The sequence below is a fragment of the Nannospalax galili genome, unplaced genomic scaffold (assembly GCF_000622305.1).
Source record: "Nannospalax galili isolate Female #2095 unplaced genomic scaffold, S.galili_v1.0 scaffold1387, whole genome shotgun sequence".
Lineage (NCBI taxonomy): Eukaryota > Metazoa > Chordata > Mammalia > Rodentia > Spalacidae > Nannospalax > Nannospalax galili.
This window is the reverse complement of record NW_008355976.1, coordinates 1,361,732-1,379,494: the sequence shown is the minus strand read 5'-3', so window position 1 is coordinate 1,379,494 and position 17,763 is coordinate 1,361,732. Positions and strand designations below refer to the sequence as shown.

The 17,763-nt window shown below is 39.3% G+C and overlaps 2 protein-coding genes across 2 annotated transcripts; both read right to left on the bottom strand.

The window, feature by feature from the left end:
• Positions 1 to 6,542: 6,542 nt before the first annotated feature.
• On the bottom strand, positions 6,543 to 7,517 carry LOC103750833 (olfactory receptor 52I1-like). The gene has a single exon (XM_008854115.1). The coding sequence runs from the start codon at positions 7,515 to 7,517 to the stop codon at positions 6,543 to 6,545; it is 975 nt and encodes a 324-aa protein (XP_008852337.1).
• Positions 7,518 to 16,605: 9,088 nt separating this feature from the next.
• LOC103750832 (olfactory receptor 52M1) lies at positions 16,606 to 17,559 on the bottom strand. The gene has a single exon (XM_008854114.1). It carries the CDS (start codon positions 17,557 to 17,559, stop codon positions 16,606 to 16,608), a length of 954 nt encoding a protein of 317 aa, XP_008852336.1.
• Between the last annotated feature and the right edge of the window lie 204 nt (positions 17,560 to 17,763).

The window sequence follows — 17,763 nt, the reverse complement described above, 5'->3', positions numbered from 1 at the left end:
CATGATAAGAAGGTTTATTAGCTTCTAAATCATTTAATATCTCTCTCATTGAATTTCCTCATTTAGAATTGGAAATCATATAGAAGCCATTGTTTGTTTACTGCATTATTTTTTAAATAAATGAGTTTCCTGCTTGTATAGGTTGTGATTATTTGAATGAAAATGGCCCAAGTATTTGGAACTTTTTTTCTGCAGTTGGTGGTGCTGTTTTGGAAGGTCTTAGAAGATGTGGCCTTGATGGAGGAAGCATGTCACTGGGGGCAGGCTTTGAGGGTTCTTAAGCCTTGCCAGATTTCCAGTTGAGCTTATCATTGTGGTCATTAATGAAGATAATACTATTAGAAGTGAAATACTCTCTGTAAGTGTTAAAGAACAGATTTCAATTGAACATAGAAAATAACAAGGGTTTTGTAAGCCTTCACTACTCAGAGTGTGGTCCACAGAAAAGAAATGTCACCTGGGAGCTTGTTAAAATGCACAGATTTTCTTTCACTCTGAGCCCCCTTAATCAGTGCATTTCAACAAGATCTCCCAAGTGATTTACATATACACCAACATCTAAGAAGCACTGTTCTAAGCCACTCTTTTAAAATCACTACTGCAAGCATCATGGATATGGAACTAAACCCCCAGGGTAGAGCCAAGAAGAATGTAGAACATGACACTAGCTAATAAAGCAGATCGTGAGTCTAGATTAGATAACTCTAATAACGCTAACTTGTTTGTGCTATTCTTCGAAGTGCAAAACTGCCACTTAAAGTGGCCTAGGCCATGCATTGGACACCTGAAGGGACTACAACAGGAAAGGAAGAGACGGTTTAGTCAACAAGTGGGTGGACTTTAGGCAGTAATGGAAATCTTCCAATGCCTGCAAGGTCTGTAACCTTAGAACACATACCAGTGAGCTCTACTGAGTAAGTGTACAAATTCCATAAGCCAAAGAGCCCTCTGAACATGCCGATTTGGCATAAAGGCAACTCAGGCTTGTGTGTGTGTGTGTGTGTGAGAGAGAGAGAGAGAGAGAGAGAGAGAGAGAGAGAGAGAGAGAGAGAGAATGTATTTATGCATGCAGTAACACACATGCTTAACCTTGTAGATTCTTCATAAAATGTCTCTTCCAGGTTGGAGAGATGGTTCAGTGGTTAAGAGCACCTATTGCTCCTCCAAAAGCCCCAGGTTTTGTTCCCAGCACTCAGAGGGCATCTTGCAACCACCAATAACTCCAATTCTAGGGGATCCGACACCCCCTTCTGGCTTCTGTGGGCATTGCATTCACATGGTGTACATATATATTAGAAGTCACACGTAAAATAAAAATAAATCTTTTTTAAAAAAGATTCCATTGCTAAACCAATAAATATGAACATATTTTAAGCATGCTTAATTTTATTTTCCAAGTTTATCTGTTTTACATTTGGCTTCTAACAGTTTTATCTTTATTTCATGTCTGAATGGAAAAAATCAAAATTGAGAATGTATATTTTTAGATCTGTTTATACTAGATCTCAGTAACTATTTATTTTACCTTAGAGTACACCATTACATTCAATTTTATAATATTCATTTCGTGATTTCTCAACAAAGGGTGACTATAATAGTGACAATAAAGGAATTCATTCTATAGTCAGGAAAAACTTGAGGCTTTCTTCCTCACCCACTTCCTGATCCCCCAGAAAATCAGTCAAGTACTTTTACCCTTGACAGACCATGTGGTATCTTGGTTTCATTTCCTGTTGTTCTAATCAAATACCCAGACAAAGGAACTTAAGTTAGAGATGAATTATTTGACTCAATTCTAGGCTACAGTCAGTCACTAACCTATTTACGATGATAATGGGATAATGAAATCACACCTATTATTGTATCAGGACCTATGTGACATATTATCATCACTGGTATTTTATGAACTTAGGAACCCTGAGTTTGTTCCCATCAACTCTCCTTGGCCTTTGTCCCTTTGCCTACTGAGGTTGCTCAAGAGCACCTAACTAGCCAGGGTGAGTTACCCAAATCCAGTTGTTCCCATTCCCGTGTTTTGGGACCATCTCTAACCCAGCTCTTCCAGAGCTCAAGCCTACCCTGCTAGCTAGTAAGAACCAGGTCACTCTCTTCCCATTGGCTGTCCTTGGGCTTTGGCCCTGTCCACTGAGGCTGCCAGAAAGTGCCTCACTAGCCTGGGTGAGTTATCCAGATCCCATAGCACCCATTCTCCTGTTTTGGGACCCTCTCTAGTCCTTCCCACTGCTCCAAAACTTAAGCCTTCTCTATAGTTAGAACCAGTCCATCCTGTTCCTATTAACTCTCCTTGGGCCTCAGCCCTGTCCCACTGAGGCTGCTGAAGAGGGCCTGAGTAAGCTGGAGAGATAGCTAGGGCTCATACCTTCTTTTCCTAGCTAGATAGAACCAATCCAGTTAATAGCCATCACCTCACCTTGGGCTTAGGCTCTTTCATTCACCTGGAGAAAGATCAGCCTGCCAGGATCCATCTGATCATTCCAATAAAAAAATCTAAAGCAAGAACCTAAAAGCCAGACCAACTAACTATTCATACAAAATCAGAAAGCAACCAAGCTACATCATCATTATAAACAGAATCAAACTTCAACTCAATAAAGGCAGACATGAGTTTCAAACCAGCAACACAAACAACAAAAGAAATCCAAATGCCCAGACCACAACAAAAAGTCACAAATCCTACAAACAACCAAGACAACATGTCCCCACCAAATCCTAGCAGTCTTACACAAGTATTTTACAATGACAACTACCTGGAATAATCCCAGGACACAGAATTTAAAAGAACAATCATAAACATGATCAAAGAACTCAATGAATTTAAAGAACACACAAACAACTTGAAGAACTCAAAGAAGATGGGAATAAACTCCTGACTGAAGCCCAAGAAGATATAACTATACAGATGAATGAAATGATGAAAGACAATTCAGGATCTGAAAAGTGAATTCACAGGGCTGGAGAGATGGCTCAACAGTTAAGAGCACTGACTGTTCTTGCAGAAGACCCGGGTTCAAATCCCAGCCCCCAAATGGTGCCTAACAGTCATCTGTAACTCCAGTTCCAGGGGATCCAACACCCTCTTCTGTCCCCCAAGAACACTGCACAACACTGGTGCACTTGTATACATGCAGACAATACACCCATACACATAAAATATAAGTAAATAAATAAATAATATTTTAAAGAAAAGTAAATTCACAAGAGAGATAGAAATATTGAAGAAAACTTAACTGAAATGAAGATTGAATTGAAAATCAGGAAAATCCCTCACCAACAGAATGAATGAAATAGAAAACATAATATCGAGACAGGATAAGGAAGCTGAAGAATTGGACCACTCAAGCAAAGAATGTGAAAAAAATTTAATACATGAATGGAATATACAGTAAATGTGGGGCACCATGAAAAGACCAAATGTACACATCATGGACAGAGAGGAAGGAGAAGAATCTCAGGTTGGTGGCATTGACCAGATCCTTAACAGAATTATAGAAGAAAAAAAAATCCCTAAATTAAGGAAAGACATAGCTATACAGACATAAGAAACACACGGAACACCAAATACACAGGACCAGAACAGAAATTCCCCAAGGTATAGCATAGTAAAAACACTAAACATACAGAATAGAGAATACTGAAAGATACAGGAGAAAAACAAGTTACATATAAAGAAAAACTCATCGGAATTACAGCTGGCTTTTTGGTGTAAACTATGAGTCAGAAGAGCTTGCAGCAAAGTAGTCCAAGTTCTAAATGATCACAGATGCCAACCCAGAAAACTTTACCCAACAAAACTGTCTATCATAGTCAAAGGGGAAAGAATAATCTTCCAGGAATAGGCTGAAAGAATTCATGGCCACCAAACCAGCCCTACAGGCAATACTTGATTCAATACAAAGGACCGAAGAAAGAAATGACCATACCCAAGAGGCTGCAAAAAGAAACAAATGAAGGTATAATTATGAAAACACAAAATAAGATCGAGAACACAAACAGAAATTAAAATGACAGTAACCAATACATATCTTTCAATAATAACTCTAAATATTAACGGCCTCAACTCCCCAGTCAAAAGACAGGCTAGTTGAATGGATTAAGAAACAAAAAACCATCTCTTTTTTGTCTGCAGGGAACTCATCTCACCTTCAAGGACAGAATTCAAGGATAGGATTAAATGATGTGAAAAAAAATATTCCAAGAAAATGGCACTAAGAAACAAGCGGGCAATGTAATTCCACATCACAACTCATAAAAGCCATGTTGTATATACCAACAGGGCAAGACACATTCAGTAGTAGATCAGGGAGGAACACAGCAAACTTTCAAAGGAGAACTGAGATGAAGACTTAAAACATATACTAGATTATTCCCAGGACCACAGTCTGTGTTTTGAATACCACAAATTCAAGGGTCAGCCTCAGTGCCTATAGATTTGGAAGAAAGCTGAAAGATTTAGAATGTCCACACCCCTCATTTCTGACCCAGGATCCTCCTCTCCTCTCCTGCTGTTCTGCATAGACCTGCCCTCCCTCTGGGGGCATCTCCACCTTACGCACTGCTCCATCCTTCCTGTTCCAGCTCTAGGAACATCACCTCTGTAACTTTACAGATGCTCACAATGGTTAAAGTTGATGTTGCTGCTCCTGTTCCCAACATTGTTGTTCTTTTTTTACCTTTATTTATTGTACTTTTCAGTGTTGCTAGAGATGCCCATATGTTTTTAGTCTTTCCAAAGAAAATGAGTATTTGCTTTGCTCAATTGTCTCTTTTTTAAAATATTTATTTCATTCAACCTATTATTACCAAAAATTTTCTTGCTAACATAGTGACCTCCATCAAAGACCTGTTGCCAATCCAGTGACTCCTTTAGTATTGCTTCCAGATTTTTCTTATGTGTGGTTCACTCTTTGGTTTACGTAAAGCATACTATAAGATACAGAAATCTAATGTGTATGTGTTATACTATGAACACATGAACACATTGATGTAGCCGCAACTGCTTCCTGATTGTTGAGGTGAGTTATTTTGAGAAAGTCTAAGCCCAGCTCTCCTGAGACACCTTTCCAACCTTGTGCTGGACTCCACCTTCAATCCTAAAGAGGCACATGATTTCTAAAGAGTCCATCACTGAAAACTGGCCAAGACAAATCATTTCATTCTTATACACAAGACAGGGTATTCATAATTCAAATTAAATATTCCTTCAAGGTGAAAATAGTACTACATAGCTCATTTGAACATAGTTTTCTGTCCATGATGACTCAATATCCCCTATCTAAGTGCCTCCTAATCCACTCCAAAACACTCACACTGTGACTTGCAGCATAGTTTTTTCTCACTGAAATTTTTAGTCTCGTACACAATTTCTCCACTATTCTGAAACTGGACTTACCCTTTCATTTCTTTTGGAACACAAACAGTCCTGAATTTCTTTTCCATCTCCAGCATCTCCATTCCCCCATCACTTTTGCTTTCAATAGCACCCTCCAGACTGGCCCGCCCCCTTATACTTGGATACTTGGGTAGTTGACTTTAATCTTCATTTCTGGGGTGACCCCAGCCTAGAGACTGCATAAATTCTATCTATGTTTCAAAATTCAGCTACCCATATCCCAAAGTTTTCTGGAAGAATACTTGGAGCTCAGTGAGCTGTTCTGTAGGAACTTGGAAAATAATGCTGAAAGACATGTTGCTGATAGAAGCCTAGTTTGTGAATCTTCAAAGGGTAGTAAAGACTCTATCAGGACTGGGTTTTTTGGATATATTTTGAATTAAGAATTTTTTTGCATTTTTATTGAATTTTTGCAATTTCCATACAATATAATTTGATGACATTTATATCCCCTCTCCCATCCACACCTCCCCCCATCTCCCCCACTCAATTCAATGTATTATCTCCGTATAATAAGGCCTATAGAGTCTACCTTGAATCCCCAAATGTTCTCCAATGTGGGTTCATCCACTGGAGCTTGCATAGGATTTGTTCATGCTGTCACCATTGCTGTGAGTTCATATGAGTAACTGACCAGCTGTCTGGAGAACTCTGCCCACCTCCCCATGGTCATCCACCACCTCTGGCTCTTACATCCTTTCTGCTTGTGCCTCTGCAATGATTCCTGAGCCCTGAGCTCCAGAAGCCTGACAGGCATCAGAAGCCTGACAGAGAAAAGCGCTCTGCAGACCCTTTTTCCTGGTACCTTATAAAGCCCTAAGTTTCTGTGTCAATCACCATCTGCTGCATGAGGAAACTTATCCAGTGAGAGTTGAAAAGTCCCAAATCCCCATCCTCTATTCATGCTACAATTTGATACCATACTAATAAATGTCAGAAAATCAGAATCCTTTTAGCAACATTCTTGTGAGAAATTGAAAAGGTAAGCAAAGACACTTTATATCTTTCTTCTTAAGATTCCCATAATGTCAGGTAAACCAGTCCAGCTCCATAGATTTCCAAGTCATCTTAGCAGTTGATTTGAATGATCAAGGTCTGAGCAGGTTTTTGTTGTTGTTGTTGTTGTTGTTGTTCATGAACCCTGATTACACTGGTCAAAAAGACAATGCATCAGCAAACTCCATATCCGCTCCCTTATTTGTTTAGTCCTGATACCATAAATAATAGGGTTTAATGTGGGTGGAATGACCAGGTACAAGTCAGCTAACAGCACTTGAGTGTGCGAGGGAATGCTGTCCTGCCCTATCCAGGTAACATAGAGGGATACCATCCCAGGCAGATAGTACAGAGCCATGACCCCCACATGAGAGCCACAGGTACTGAATGTCTTCCACTGAGCACTCTTTGAAGAAAGACTAAATACTGCCCTGAGAATCAAGGTATAAGAGGCAGCAATGAAGGCCACATCAGATCCCACAATAACGGAGGAAAAAATCAAGCTGTACAGACTGCTGAGCATGGAATCTGCACATGCTAACTTGGTGATAGCCATATGTTCACAATAAGAATGAGGAACTACGCTGGAGCCACAGAAAGGCAGGTGACTCAACATCCAACTCAATGGAGTCATAAATATAATAGCTCTGATGATGATAGTCACACACATTCCCAGCATCACATGAGGGGTGAGAATCCTCGTGTAGTGTAGGGGCTTGCAGATGGCTACATAGCGATCAAAGGCCATGGCCAGCAGCAGCCCTGTCTCCACAGCCGTGGAGGTATGGACAAAGTACATCTGAGTAAAACAAGCATTAAAACTGATGGAGCCGTCTCCTGAGCTGAAGATGCTCACCATCTTGGGTGCCACAGAGGAAGCCATCACAATGTCCACAGCAGCCAGAACACACAGGAAGCAGTACATGGGCTCTTGGAGAGTGGAATCCATGCAGATCACAGTCATGATGAGGGTGTTTCCTAGGAGGGCTGTGGTGTACATGGCACTCAGTGAGATAGCCAGCCAGAGATATGAGGACTGTAGACCTGGAATGCCCACAAGGAAGAAGGTGGCAGGGGGTCCCACTGTATGGTTGTAGGATGGGCTCAGCATCACTGGGAGGCTGCTTTCCTGGTAATAAGCTCCTGTAAGAGAGGTGTATATAATCTTGTTTGTTCTTGTGTATGGTGTTCTCAAAGTGTTGGGGTATCTTCAGCTTGGTGGTGTTTTCAGGTTCTAAAATTCAACATATTTGAAAAGTAACCTCCCTCTCTCACTTTCCATCCTATCAAGATTCTATGTCTTACTAATTTCTTTACATAGCTCAAGGGTCATCTCTTCAGCTTGTCTCTCTCTTGCTCACTCTCTCTCGCATTCTCATTCTCTCTCCTATCTGACTCCATGGCAAGCATTGTATCATTGTAATTTTACTCCGTTCTTTTGTCAGTCTCCCAGGTTAACCCACAAAGTTTACAAAATGACAGTTCCAACAGTCTACCTATAATTTATGGTATGCACACAGGCATGTATCTTTTGTGTGTAGTTGTATGTGATCCTGGCTTTTGTTACAAAGTTAGATATATATAAATATATATATCATATATTCATTATAGACAATCACTTCTACATAATGAATAATCAAAGAATTTGTCTTTTTCTCATTTTATCACTAACAAAGATTGTTAAATGTAACACTGAACTTACTGAAATCAAACCTGTCATATTTTGTATCCTCGACATAGCACAAAAATTCTATTGTCCCATTCAAAGAGACATGTTGCGTTATGTTATTAAGAAGCAGTAAAACAAAATGACTAAAAGCATTAGCTCTAAGTTCAAATTTCATAGACTGAAAATCCTGCTTTGTCATTTGCTAGCCATTTTTCCTTCAGAGAATTGCATACATTTTCCAAACCTTCTTTTATACATTGGTAAGACAGAAATAATAGTCCCCACCTCAAAGAGTAACTTAAATGAAAAGCTATGCAAAGTGCTTAGTGTGATGGTTTGGACAAAAGGCGTTCAATAAAGTAAAGCAAAAAAAAAAAAAGATGAGAGTTATTACCTAGCTTAATCCAATAGTTCCAGATGGTTCTAAACAGCGTATTTTTAAATATTTTTATTAGTATTGCTTTCTTTAAGAAGTAACATGATTATATTGAAAGACTTTGCATAGGTGAAGAATTTGGAAAGGGCTTGGCAACTCACACTATAGGAACAATGACAAATTTCACATTACTTTTTATAATAAAAGCAGAGTGTTTTATTGACGTTTTGCAAATTTCATGCACTATCTTTTGATCATATTTAGATCCCTTCCGTCATCTACACCCCCATTACTACTCTCCCATCCAAATGTCCTGTGCTCTAACATATACGCCTATAGACTCAGGTTTGTGTCCCCAAATGCCCTTTGGTGTGCGTTCATCCACCGGAGCCTGGTCAACCTACCAAGAGCCTCACCCTACACAATGCTTAATCTCCCCTTGCCTAAAGCCATTGGTGGCCAATAGTTCCTCAGGTAGGGCTGGTGTTTCTTAACCATGTCTCCACATCTATGATGTCTCACTTTTGTCTGTCTTGAACTTATGTGGGGCTTCTGCATGCTGTCACCATTGCTGCACTTTATTTTTTTCAACATATATTTTTATTGAATTTTTGTGCATTTCATACATCTTAGTCATATTTAGACCCCTCCCCTATCTGCCCTCCCCCACTGGATTTCATGCATTCTGCCATATATGTTAATGCCTATCAAGTCAAGTTCGTGCCCCCAGATGATTTTTATGGAAGCAGGAGGTAGATTTATATAACAATTATAGCTTATTTTTCTAGCCACAAAAATGGAACCAATATATTTTTGGTTTCTTATGATTACTAGTTTTTATGGAATTGAATTGTGAATGAAAGTAAAAAATATCTTTTAAACTTTGTGCCATAAAAAAAAAGTAGGGGAGCCTGGCGTGGTGGCACACGCCTTTAATCCTAGCACTTGGGAGGCAGAGGCAGGCCGATCTTTGTGAGTTCAAGGCCAGCCTGGTCTACATAGTGAGTTCCAGGACAGCTGGGGCTATAGGGAGACCCTGCCTCAAAAAGACAAAAAAAAAGTAGGGGCTGGAGAGATGGCTCAGCAGCTAAGAGCATGACTGCTCTTGCAGAGGACCCGGGTTCGATTCCCAGCACCCACATGGCGGCTACGGACCGTCCTTAACCCAGTTCCAGGGGACTCCGAGGCCCTCTTCTGACCTCCGTGGCATTGCACGACACAGATGCACTCACATATATGCAGGCAGTATACTCGTATACATAAAATAAAAATAGATAGAAGATAGATAGATAGATAGATAGATAGATAGATAAAAAGTAACAGTAAGTCTGTATGTGTTTGTATGTTTGAGTGTGTGTCTGTGTATGTGTGTGTGTGTGTGTGTGTGTGTAGCATTTAACAACAGGGCAATTGTTTTCTTTATGTGTTTAGTTATGGAGTCTCAAGTCATTTACTTACAATGTATCATTTATAGCTGATAGCTGATAGTAGATTTAAATTTTTCCTTAAAAACCTACTAACAATTGATAAACTGTTACCAATTACGATTATAACAAGTTCATGTCTCTGTGAAATAAACAACAATATGAGTCTAGCAGCCTAGACACTCATGCAAACTTTCCACGTCAAAGATTCATAACATGATCTCTCCAAACTTCTGTGAATGAACACAATCCATCTGAAGGCTCTTTCATTAACTAGTAAAAGATTTCATCATATACTCATGATAGATTTTCTAAAATAGTTTGTTTTAAGTTCCATTTAGGCATATAGCTTATTTATTATCTCCTGGGATGTTGATTTTTACCCCCTCAGAAAAAAAAAATTCCCTTGTTCCAGTTATCCCAAAAACTTCTGACACAGAAGTGCATTTTACTTTTGTAAGAGAACTAAAACTAAACCAGAATGTTTACCACAGATATGGGTAGCAGAGGCATCCCTGAGAAAGAATTAAATCTTAGTTTCTGGTTTCTTTGTATGTTATGTGAATGAAGAATGTTCGTCCACACCTTTAAGTTCCTAAACAGTTTTTACTATTATTTAAAAGCAAGAATTCGATCTGGATTGTGTGGTGAAGGCATCGCTATATGTTACATAAAGGCAGTTAAAAGGGAGAAATATACAATATATTTTTACTAATTTCAAATTCTAGAAGAACAGACTTTGAATGTTACTGCAGTGGAAAAATGATAACTGTTTGGGCCAGCAAGTTGGCTCAGCAGGTACAAATGCTTGCATCACAAGCCTAATGACTTGAGTTTGATCACCAAGACCCATGGTAAAGGAGAGAACCAAATCCAGAAGCTGTCCTCTGGCCTCCACATGCATGTTGTGGCATGTGTGTGTGTACACACACATCATCATCATCACCATCAGTTTTTTAAATAAATGATAAACATTTAAAGAGGAAAACATGTTCAGCCTAATGTAAACATTGCACAATGTATACAGACATTGAGACATCACATGATATTCCATTAATACATGCAATTTTAATGTTTTTAATGTAAGAATTAAATAAAGTTAGCTTAAATTTGTATAAAGGGCCAAAGAGAGATTCATGAGCGCTGTATTTAAAGCCATTAACAAGAATGGAATTGCAGAAGAAAGTAGGCTGTGAGATAACAAGGTTGACAAGGGGGCCGTGGAGAATCATCCACAGCATGTGTGGAAGCGGGCAGTGAAGGAGGCAAGAACACAGCAGGCAGAAGTGGGTGAAGTCAGTGAAAGGATTGCAAACAGAACTCGTTGAAATTTACCCAAAGAAATCCATCAAACTGAAGGGGTGTTCTGAGAGAAATATTTGAGTAGATAATCCGGAAGAGACCTGGGCTTCACAAAGTTTTTCATGTAGCTCTAGCCAACTGACTCCAGGGGCTAGAAAAGGGATTGCATAGTGAGAACATGGAGAGTGTGCTGGGAGCTGTAGAAAGAACTTAAATTGTTGCTTTGCTTCATAGTATCCCCAGCAGGCAATAAGGGCACAAAAGGGGCATTTTAAGCTAATTGACTCTTGTTATCACAGTTATCACATTTGATAATATAAAATTCCTTGAGTGACTTTTATCCTTAATTAAAATAAAGTAGAAATGTGATGTATGGTTATGAATCTATGCAGGCGAAAATAATAATAAAATGAGGACTTCCCATAATACATTTGTTTTATATTTATTCATTCAAAAATTATACATAGACATGCCTGTCAGAATATATTATACACACACACACGCACACACACACTCACACACATACTAACACATGAAAAGAGTATCCTGAGGAAGCTTTGCTGATGAGACTTGAGAGATGCACAGACGACCACAACTGGACCAAATGTAGAAAATAAGAGACTATAAAGTGTGTGTCCCTGAACAGGACTCCTGTATTAAACCTCATCCATCCAGGGCTCAGAGACCATTGCAGAAGAGGCGGCAGAAAGATTGTAAGAGGCAGGGTGGCGCATGACCATAAGGAAAGAGAGTATTCCAGGCTTCTGGGAACTTGCTCATTTAAACTTACAGCAATAGTGACGGCATGCACAAGACCCATACAAACAGACAAAAACCTAGCATAGAACTGAGGAAATGGGCAAAAGGCATCGATCTTAGCCAAGGAACTATTGGCAGCTGATCACTGCTGGGTGAGGGGGAATTGATCTTCTTTAATGGAGTGATGCTAGATGGGCTTACCAGGTTCCAGCGGATGAACTGATACCAAGGGACATGTGGGTGACACACTTAACTTGATAGACCTTAACATACGTGACAGAATGCATGAAATCTGGTGGGTGGGCTATGGGGGGAGTTGTAGAAAGGGGGAGTGGTTCTAAATATGATTAAGATGTATGAAATATGCAAAAATTCAATAAAAACATACATTGAAATTTTTTTAAGTATCATGCAGTAGTCTTGGATGGAAATTCAGTGGTAGAACACTTGATTTGCATACATAAAACCCTGGATTCAGTCTACCACACCGCAAAAAGGAACATGGGTTTTGAAGATCAGATGAACACGAAGCTTTCCATTTTCTCTTCTAAGCATTGGGTTATATGTTGGAATGTATGGTGTTCTCCATTTAGACTATCTATAGTGACACCTTGGCTGATGCTGGTTTATACTTCACAACTTCCAAACATGCACATTCTCATTCTATACAGCTATAAAACTCAGACAAGTTCTATTGAAAATGTAAATTCTGTATCAATAAACCGTTCAGGCCTTTTCTTAATCTGTCTTTATTATTTGTCTATTTCTGTTTAGCAAATTGAACCATGTTAAAGCTGCTAATTAAGGTTTCAAAAATACTGACAATTATCTGACATCTCATATATTTATATCTTAAACCATTGTTATCTTTCTCCTCCCTGGAATTCAGTCTAGGAAACACTTACACCTTGATCAAGTCCCAATTTTCAAGTTTAGAACCAATAGCTATAAATCTGAGCATAGCCATGTCAAGAAACTAAATGATGTTTCTGAACCTGGCTTATTTTCACTTAGTGTGATCTCCAGTACCATCCATTCTGAAAACAACATAATTTTGTTCTTGTTACTGCATAAATAATATATATATATACACATAGTGATCTGATCTAAACATCGGATTCTTTTCTTCTAATCATCCATTGATGAAGATCTACTGAGTTCATAACTTGGTTATTATGAATAAAGTGCACAGTAAACATGGGTATGCAGGTAGCCTTATTGGGTGTTGCCTTTTTATCCCTTAGGGTATGTACCGAAGAGTAATATAGCGGGACCATGTACTAGTTCTACTTATTTTTAGTTTTTTGAGGAACTTCTATACTGATTTTCAAAGTTGCTGTACTAACTTACATTCTTACTAACTGTGTGTAAGTGTTACTTTCTTGTATATGTGGGATCTGGGAAAGGGACTACTGGAGGGTTGGCGTAATAATCATGGATGACAAGAGATGAATACCAACAAATTACCTTACATACATGTATGAAAGCATCATGATGAAATCCACTGTTATACCATTAGTATACTCTACTCACACAGTGCTACATGACCTTGAACAAGCTACTTATCTGCTTTGGATCTCCTTTACCTTCTCTGTAAAGTGTTGATACCTGTATTTTCAAATGTTAGGAGAATTCATTGATAAAATACAAAAAGAGAAATAGTATTACCAAAATTAAAAAATTAAATGTGACACTCTAATATTATTTTTCCTATAAATTTATGTATATATTTCTTTACAGAGAAATATTCTAAGAATTGGGTATAAAATGAATGTATATTTCTGTTATCTCTAAGGTCTAGAACACTGATAGGTCATTTGTGAGTGTTAATGCACACTTATTGACAGATAGTAATCTCCCAGCATATCTATTGTGGTTTGTTTAAAACAATTCTTAAAGCAGACAGTATCATCAATGTAAAAACATGATACATTTAGTTTGTTGAATCCCACACATCTGAGAATTTAATGAAATGAGAATGATAATCTTGTCTACAATATTCCTATGCAGCAAGCCTAACAAAAGAAGACTACTTTATTACCTGCATCTATCACTGTGCTCCAGTACAGAATGAATTTGGCTTCTGTCTTCTCTCTAATACTAGCACACAGACTACTTATAAAGGCAGCTCAGACCTCTGTGGGTGTCTACAGCCAATGTGATTCCACAGGGATTTCACCTCTGCTCTAGGAAATGTCCCTTGAGGAGTGATATGTAGCCACCAAGGCTATTCCATTCTCATTTCCCTAAGAACGCTAAACCCTTTCTTCAGACAACACACCTCAAAGTTCATATCATTTTATTGTTTTTACCTGCATTCTGTCTATCTCTGTCTCTCTGTCTCTCTGTCTCTCTGTGTATCTGTTACAGGGATTTCACCTCTGCTCTAGGAAATGTCCCTTGAGGAGTGATATGTAGCCACCAAGGCTATTCCATTCTCATTTCCCTAAGAACGCTAAACCCTTTCTTCAGACAACACACCTCAAAGTTCATATCATTTTATTGTTTTTACCTGCATTCTGTCTATCTCTGTCTCTCTGTCTCTCTGTCTCTCTGTGTATCTGTTTCTCTCTCTCTCTCTGTCTCTCTCTCTCTGTCTCTGTCTCTCTCTCTCTCTCTCTCTCTCTCTCTCTCTCTCTCTCTCTCTCTCTCTCTCTCTCTCTCATCCTAAGCCAGATTCCATTATAGCCAGGCATGGTGGCACATGACTTTAATCCCAGAATTTGGGAGGCAAAGGCAGGAAGATCTCTGGGAGACCGAGGCCAACCTGGTCTGCATAGTGACTTCCAGACCAGCTGGGGCTACAAGGAGACTCTGTGTCTCCAAAAAAAAATCCAAAAGAAAAAAGATTCCATCCTAACATTGGTTCAAATTCTCAGACTATTCTCAGTCCCAGTGATGACACTATGCTGCAATTTGTCCTGAAACAGGGCTGGACAGAAGGAAGGACTGCCTCGATTCTGTCCAAAAGAAACACAAAATTCTTTGAATTTGCCGGCTTCTTTGGTTTTCTGATTTGCAGCTTCAATCTACAAACTGTGTAAGTTCTGTCGTTTATTAGTACACACTTGTATAATGGTACTTTGTCAATGAGGTAATTCTGGAACAGCTGGCTACTCCAGTCTGTGCCTTGTGTCGTCTGTCCTTCCTGCTCCTCTTAACCTCATTTATTTTCCTTCACAGACATATCTTCAAAGAAAATAATCACAAGTCATATAGAAATATTTTCATAGTGATCATTTTTTCTTAGCCGTGCCTGAAAGTATATAGCAGAGCTTTATTTTCTTTTGTTTATATTTTATTGAGCTTTTGTACATTTCATACAACAGTTCTTAATGAAATTTAGACCTCCTCCCCCGTCAGTGCCCCTGACACACACACCTGCTGGACCTCATGCACTCTGCCATGCATGTTAAATCCTATCCAGTAAAGCACTTGTACCCAGATGTCCTTCAGTACAAGTTCATCCACTGGAATCTAGTCAGTGTGCCTGTAAATTATACAGCTTGCAACTTTAAGTTTATCCACCTTATGCAAGAATCCTACAGATGGCCCAGGGTTCAGGAAGGTTTCTGTGGGAAAGGAAAAGTTTCTCTTCCTTGGGGCCATCATGTGCTTCAAGCCTTGGAGAGAGAAGTACATGGAGGACAATACTAAAATGTGATCACCTTCATACCAATAACTTTTGTCAGACCACATTCTCTTTCATAAATGATGCATCCATATCTATTGGGCATATAAATCAGTCTTCTAGAACACCACATTTAATTAGTATGAGCAGTGTTAGAAGCATTTGCGATAACAGGTAACTCAAAAAATATTTCTGTTGCTAAGTGACTGAAATGAATGAGATTTTCAAATTTTCTTATGAAAAAATGTATAGAAAACAAACTAAGGGGGCTGGAGAGATGGCTCAGAGGCTAAGAGGACTGGCTGCTCTAGCAGAGGACTCAGGTTCAATTTCCAGCACCCACATGGCAGCTAACTGTCCACAACTCCAGCTCCAGGGAATCTGATGCCTTCTTCTGACCTCCACAGGCACTGTACAACATGGGTGCGCTTACCACATGCAGGCAATAAACTCATACATATAAAATAAAAATAATAAATAAATTTTAAAAGAAAACAAAAAGAACACAAAGTGTTAGGGTATAACACCACAGTACATTATAAACTTCAACCAAAACACTGAATGGGGATGCTTAAGTCATTTTCTGTATAGTTTTTAAAGCAAGGGTTTTTCCCTCCTATTCCTTTATTCATAAAATATGAACAATAATACCTCATAAGACCTGAGAGTATTTCTAGGAATTGCATGAAAAATTTACCTTCATTGCAGCTCAAACATCTCCCAGTCATAAGAAGATAAATATCTTCTGCCTTTAAAACTTTTATTTCTGCTAAACTCTTTTTTAGTTTTTTCTGAAATGTCTAGATTTTTCTTTTTATTTTTTATCCCTCTTATATTTTTATTGAATGTTAGTGTATTTCATACACAACATCTTAATCATCTTTCTACCTTTAGAGTCATACACTCTTTGTTAGTACTCCTTTGGAACTATAAAAGCTGGGCCTAACATTTCAGACTGTTTGAGGTTCCCAGTTGGGAAGCAGCCGTCCATATTTGAATACCTTCCTGTCTGTGAGCTTATCTGAGAGAAAACAGCAGTCATCTGATCTTGCTTCCAATCTTCAGGACATGGAGAAGCCTTTCTCGGATCTGCTTGGTACGGACAGCATAGACAATGGGATTGAGGATGGGAGGAATGAGGAGATAGAAGTTGGCCAGTAGGGTGTGGATGGGAGGAGGTACGTGGTGACCAAATCGGTGAATGAGGGACGAAACAGCAATGGGAACATAAAAAATCAGAATGGCACAGATATGAGAGCCACACGTCCCCAGGGTTTTAAGTCTGGCCTCGGGAGTGGCCAGCCCCATCACAGCCCTGAAAATCATCACATAGGAGGCTGCAATGGCTGCTGAATCCAGGATCAACACCAGAAAGCCAATGCTTAGCCCATACACATTGTTGACTCTGCTATCACCACAAGTCAGGGTCACCACAGCCATGTGCTCACAGTAGGAGTGGGAGATGACATGGGCTTTATAAAGAGGCAGCCGCAGGCGAATCATAAGAGGTAGGGGCCCAATGTAGATAACTCCTCGGAGAAGGGCAGCTAGCCCCAAACGACCCACCACTACATGGGTGAGCACCATGCTATGATGTAGTGGGTCGCAGATGGCCACATAGCGATCAAAAGCCATGGCAAGGAAGATGCCTGATTCAACAGTAGCAAAGCAGTGAATAAGAAACATCTGACCTAAGCAGGCACCCAGGCCAATATCACCAGCACCAAACCAGAAGATTGCCAGAAGTTTGGGCATAGTGGAAGAAGACAGAATTAGGTCAATGATAGCCAACATGCACAGGAAGAAGTACATGGGCTGATGCAGGCTGCGTTCTCCCCTTACCACAGCCAGGATGGTGATATTACCCACCACAGCCACCAGGTACATAGAGCCAAAGGGGATGGAAAGCCAAATGTGCAGGGACTCCAGTCCTGGGATGCCAGTAAGCCAGAAGGAGGTGGGTACTGAGCAGACATTATGATAGGTAAGCATTGCTGTTTATAAATGAATCTTCTTATTAGTATCCCAAAATGTAGCCAAACCTTTTCTCCTAGAAAGAAAAAAATATTCTTGAGCCATATCATAAACATCATTGACTAGATAAAGTGATACATAACTTTAGAAGAAATTGTCGAATTTCATACAACATAACATTTCATGTTATACTAAAATATCTATGAAACTTAAACAGATGCA

Coding starts and splice junctions, on each gene's coding strand:
- LOC103750832 (XM_008854114.1), bottom strand. CDS start 17,559: ATGCTTACCTATCATAATGTCTGCTCAGTACCCACCTCCTTCTGGCTT.
- LOC103750833 (XM_008854115.1), bottom strand. CDS start 7,517: ATGCTGAGCCCATCCTACAACCATACAGTGGGACCCCCTGCCACCTTC.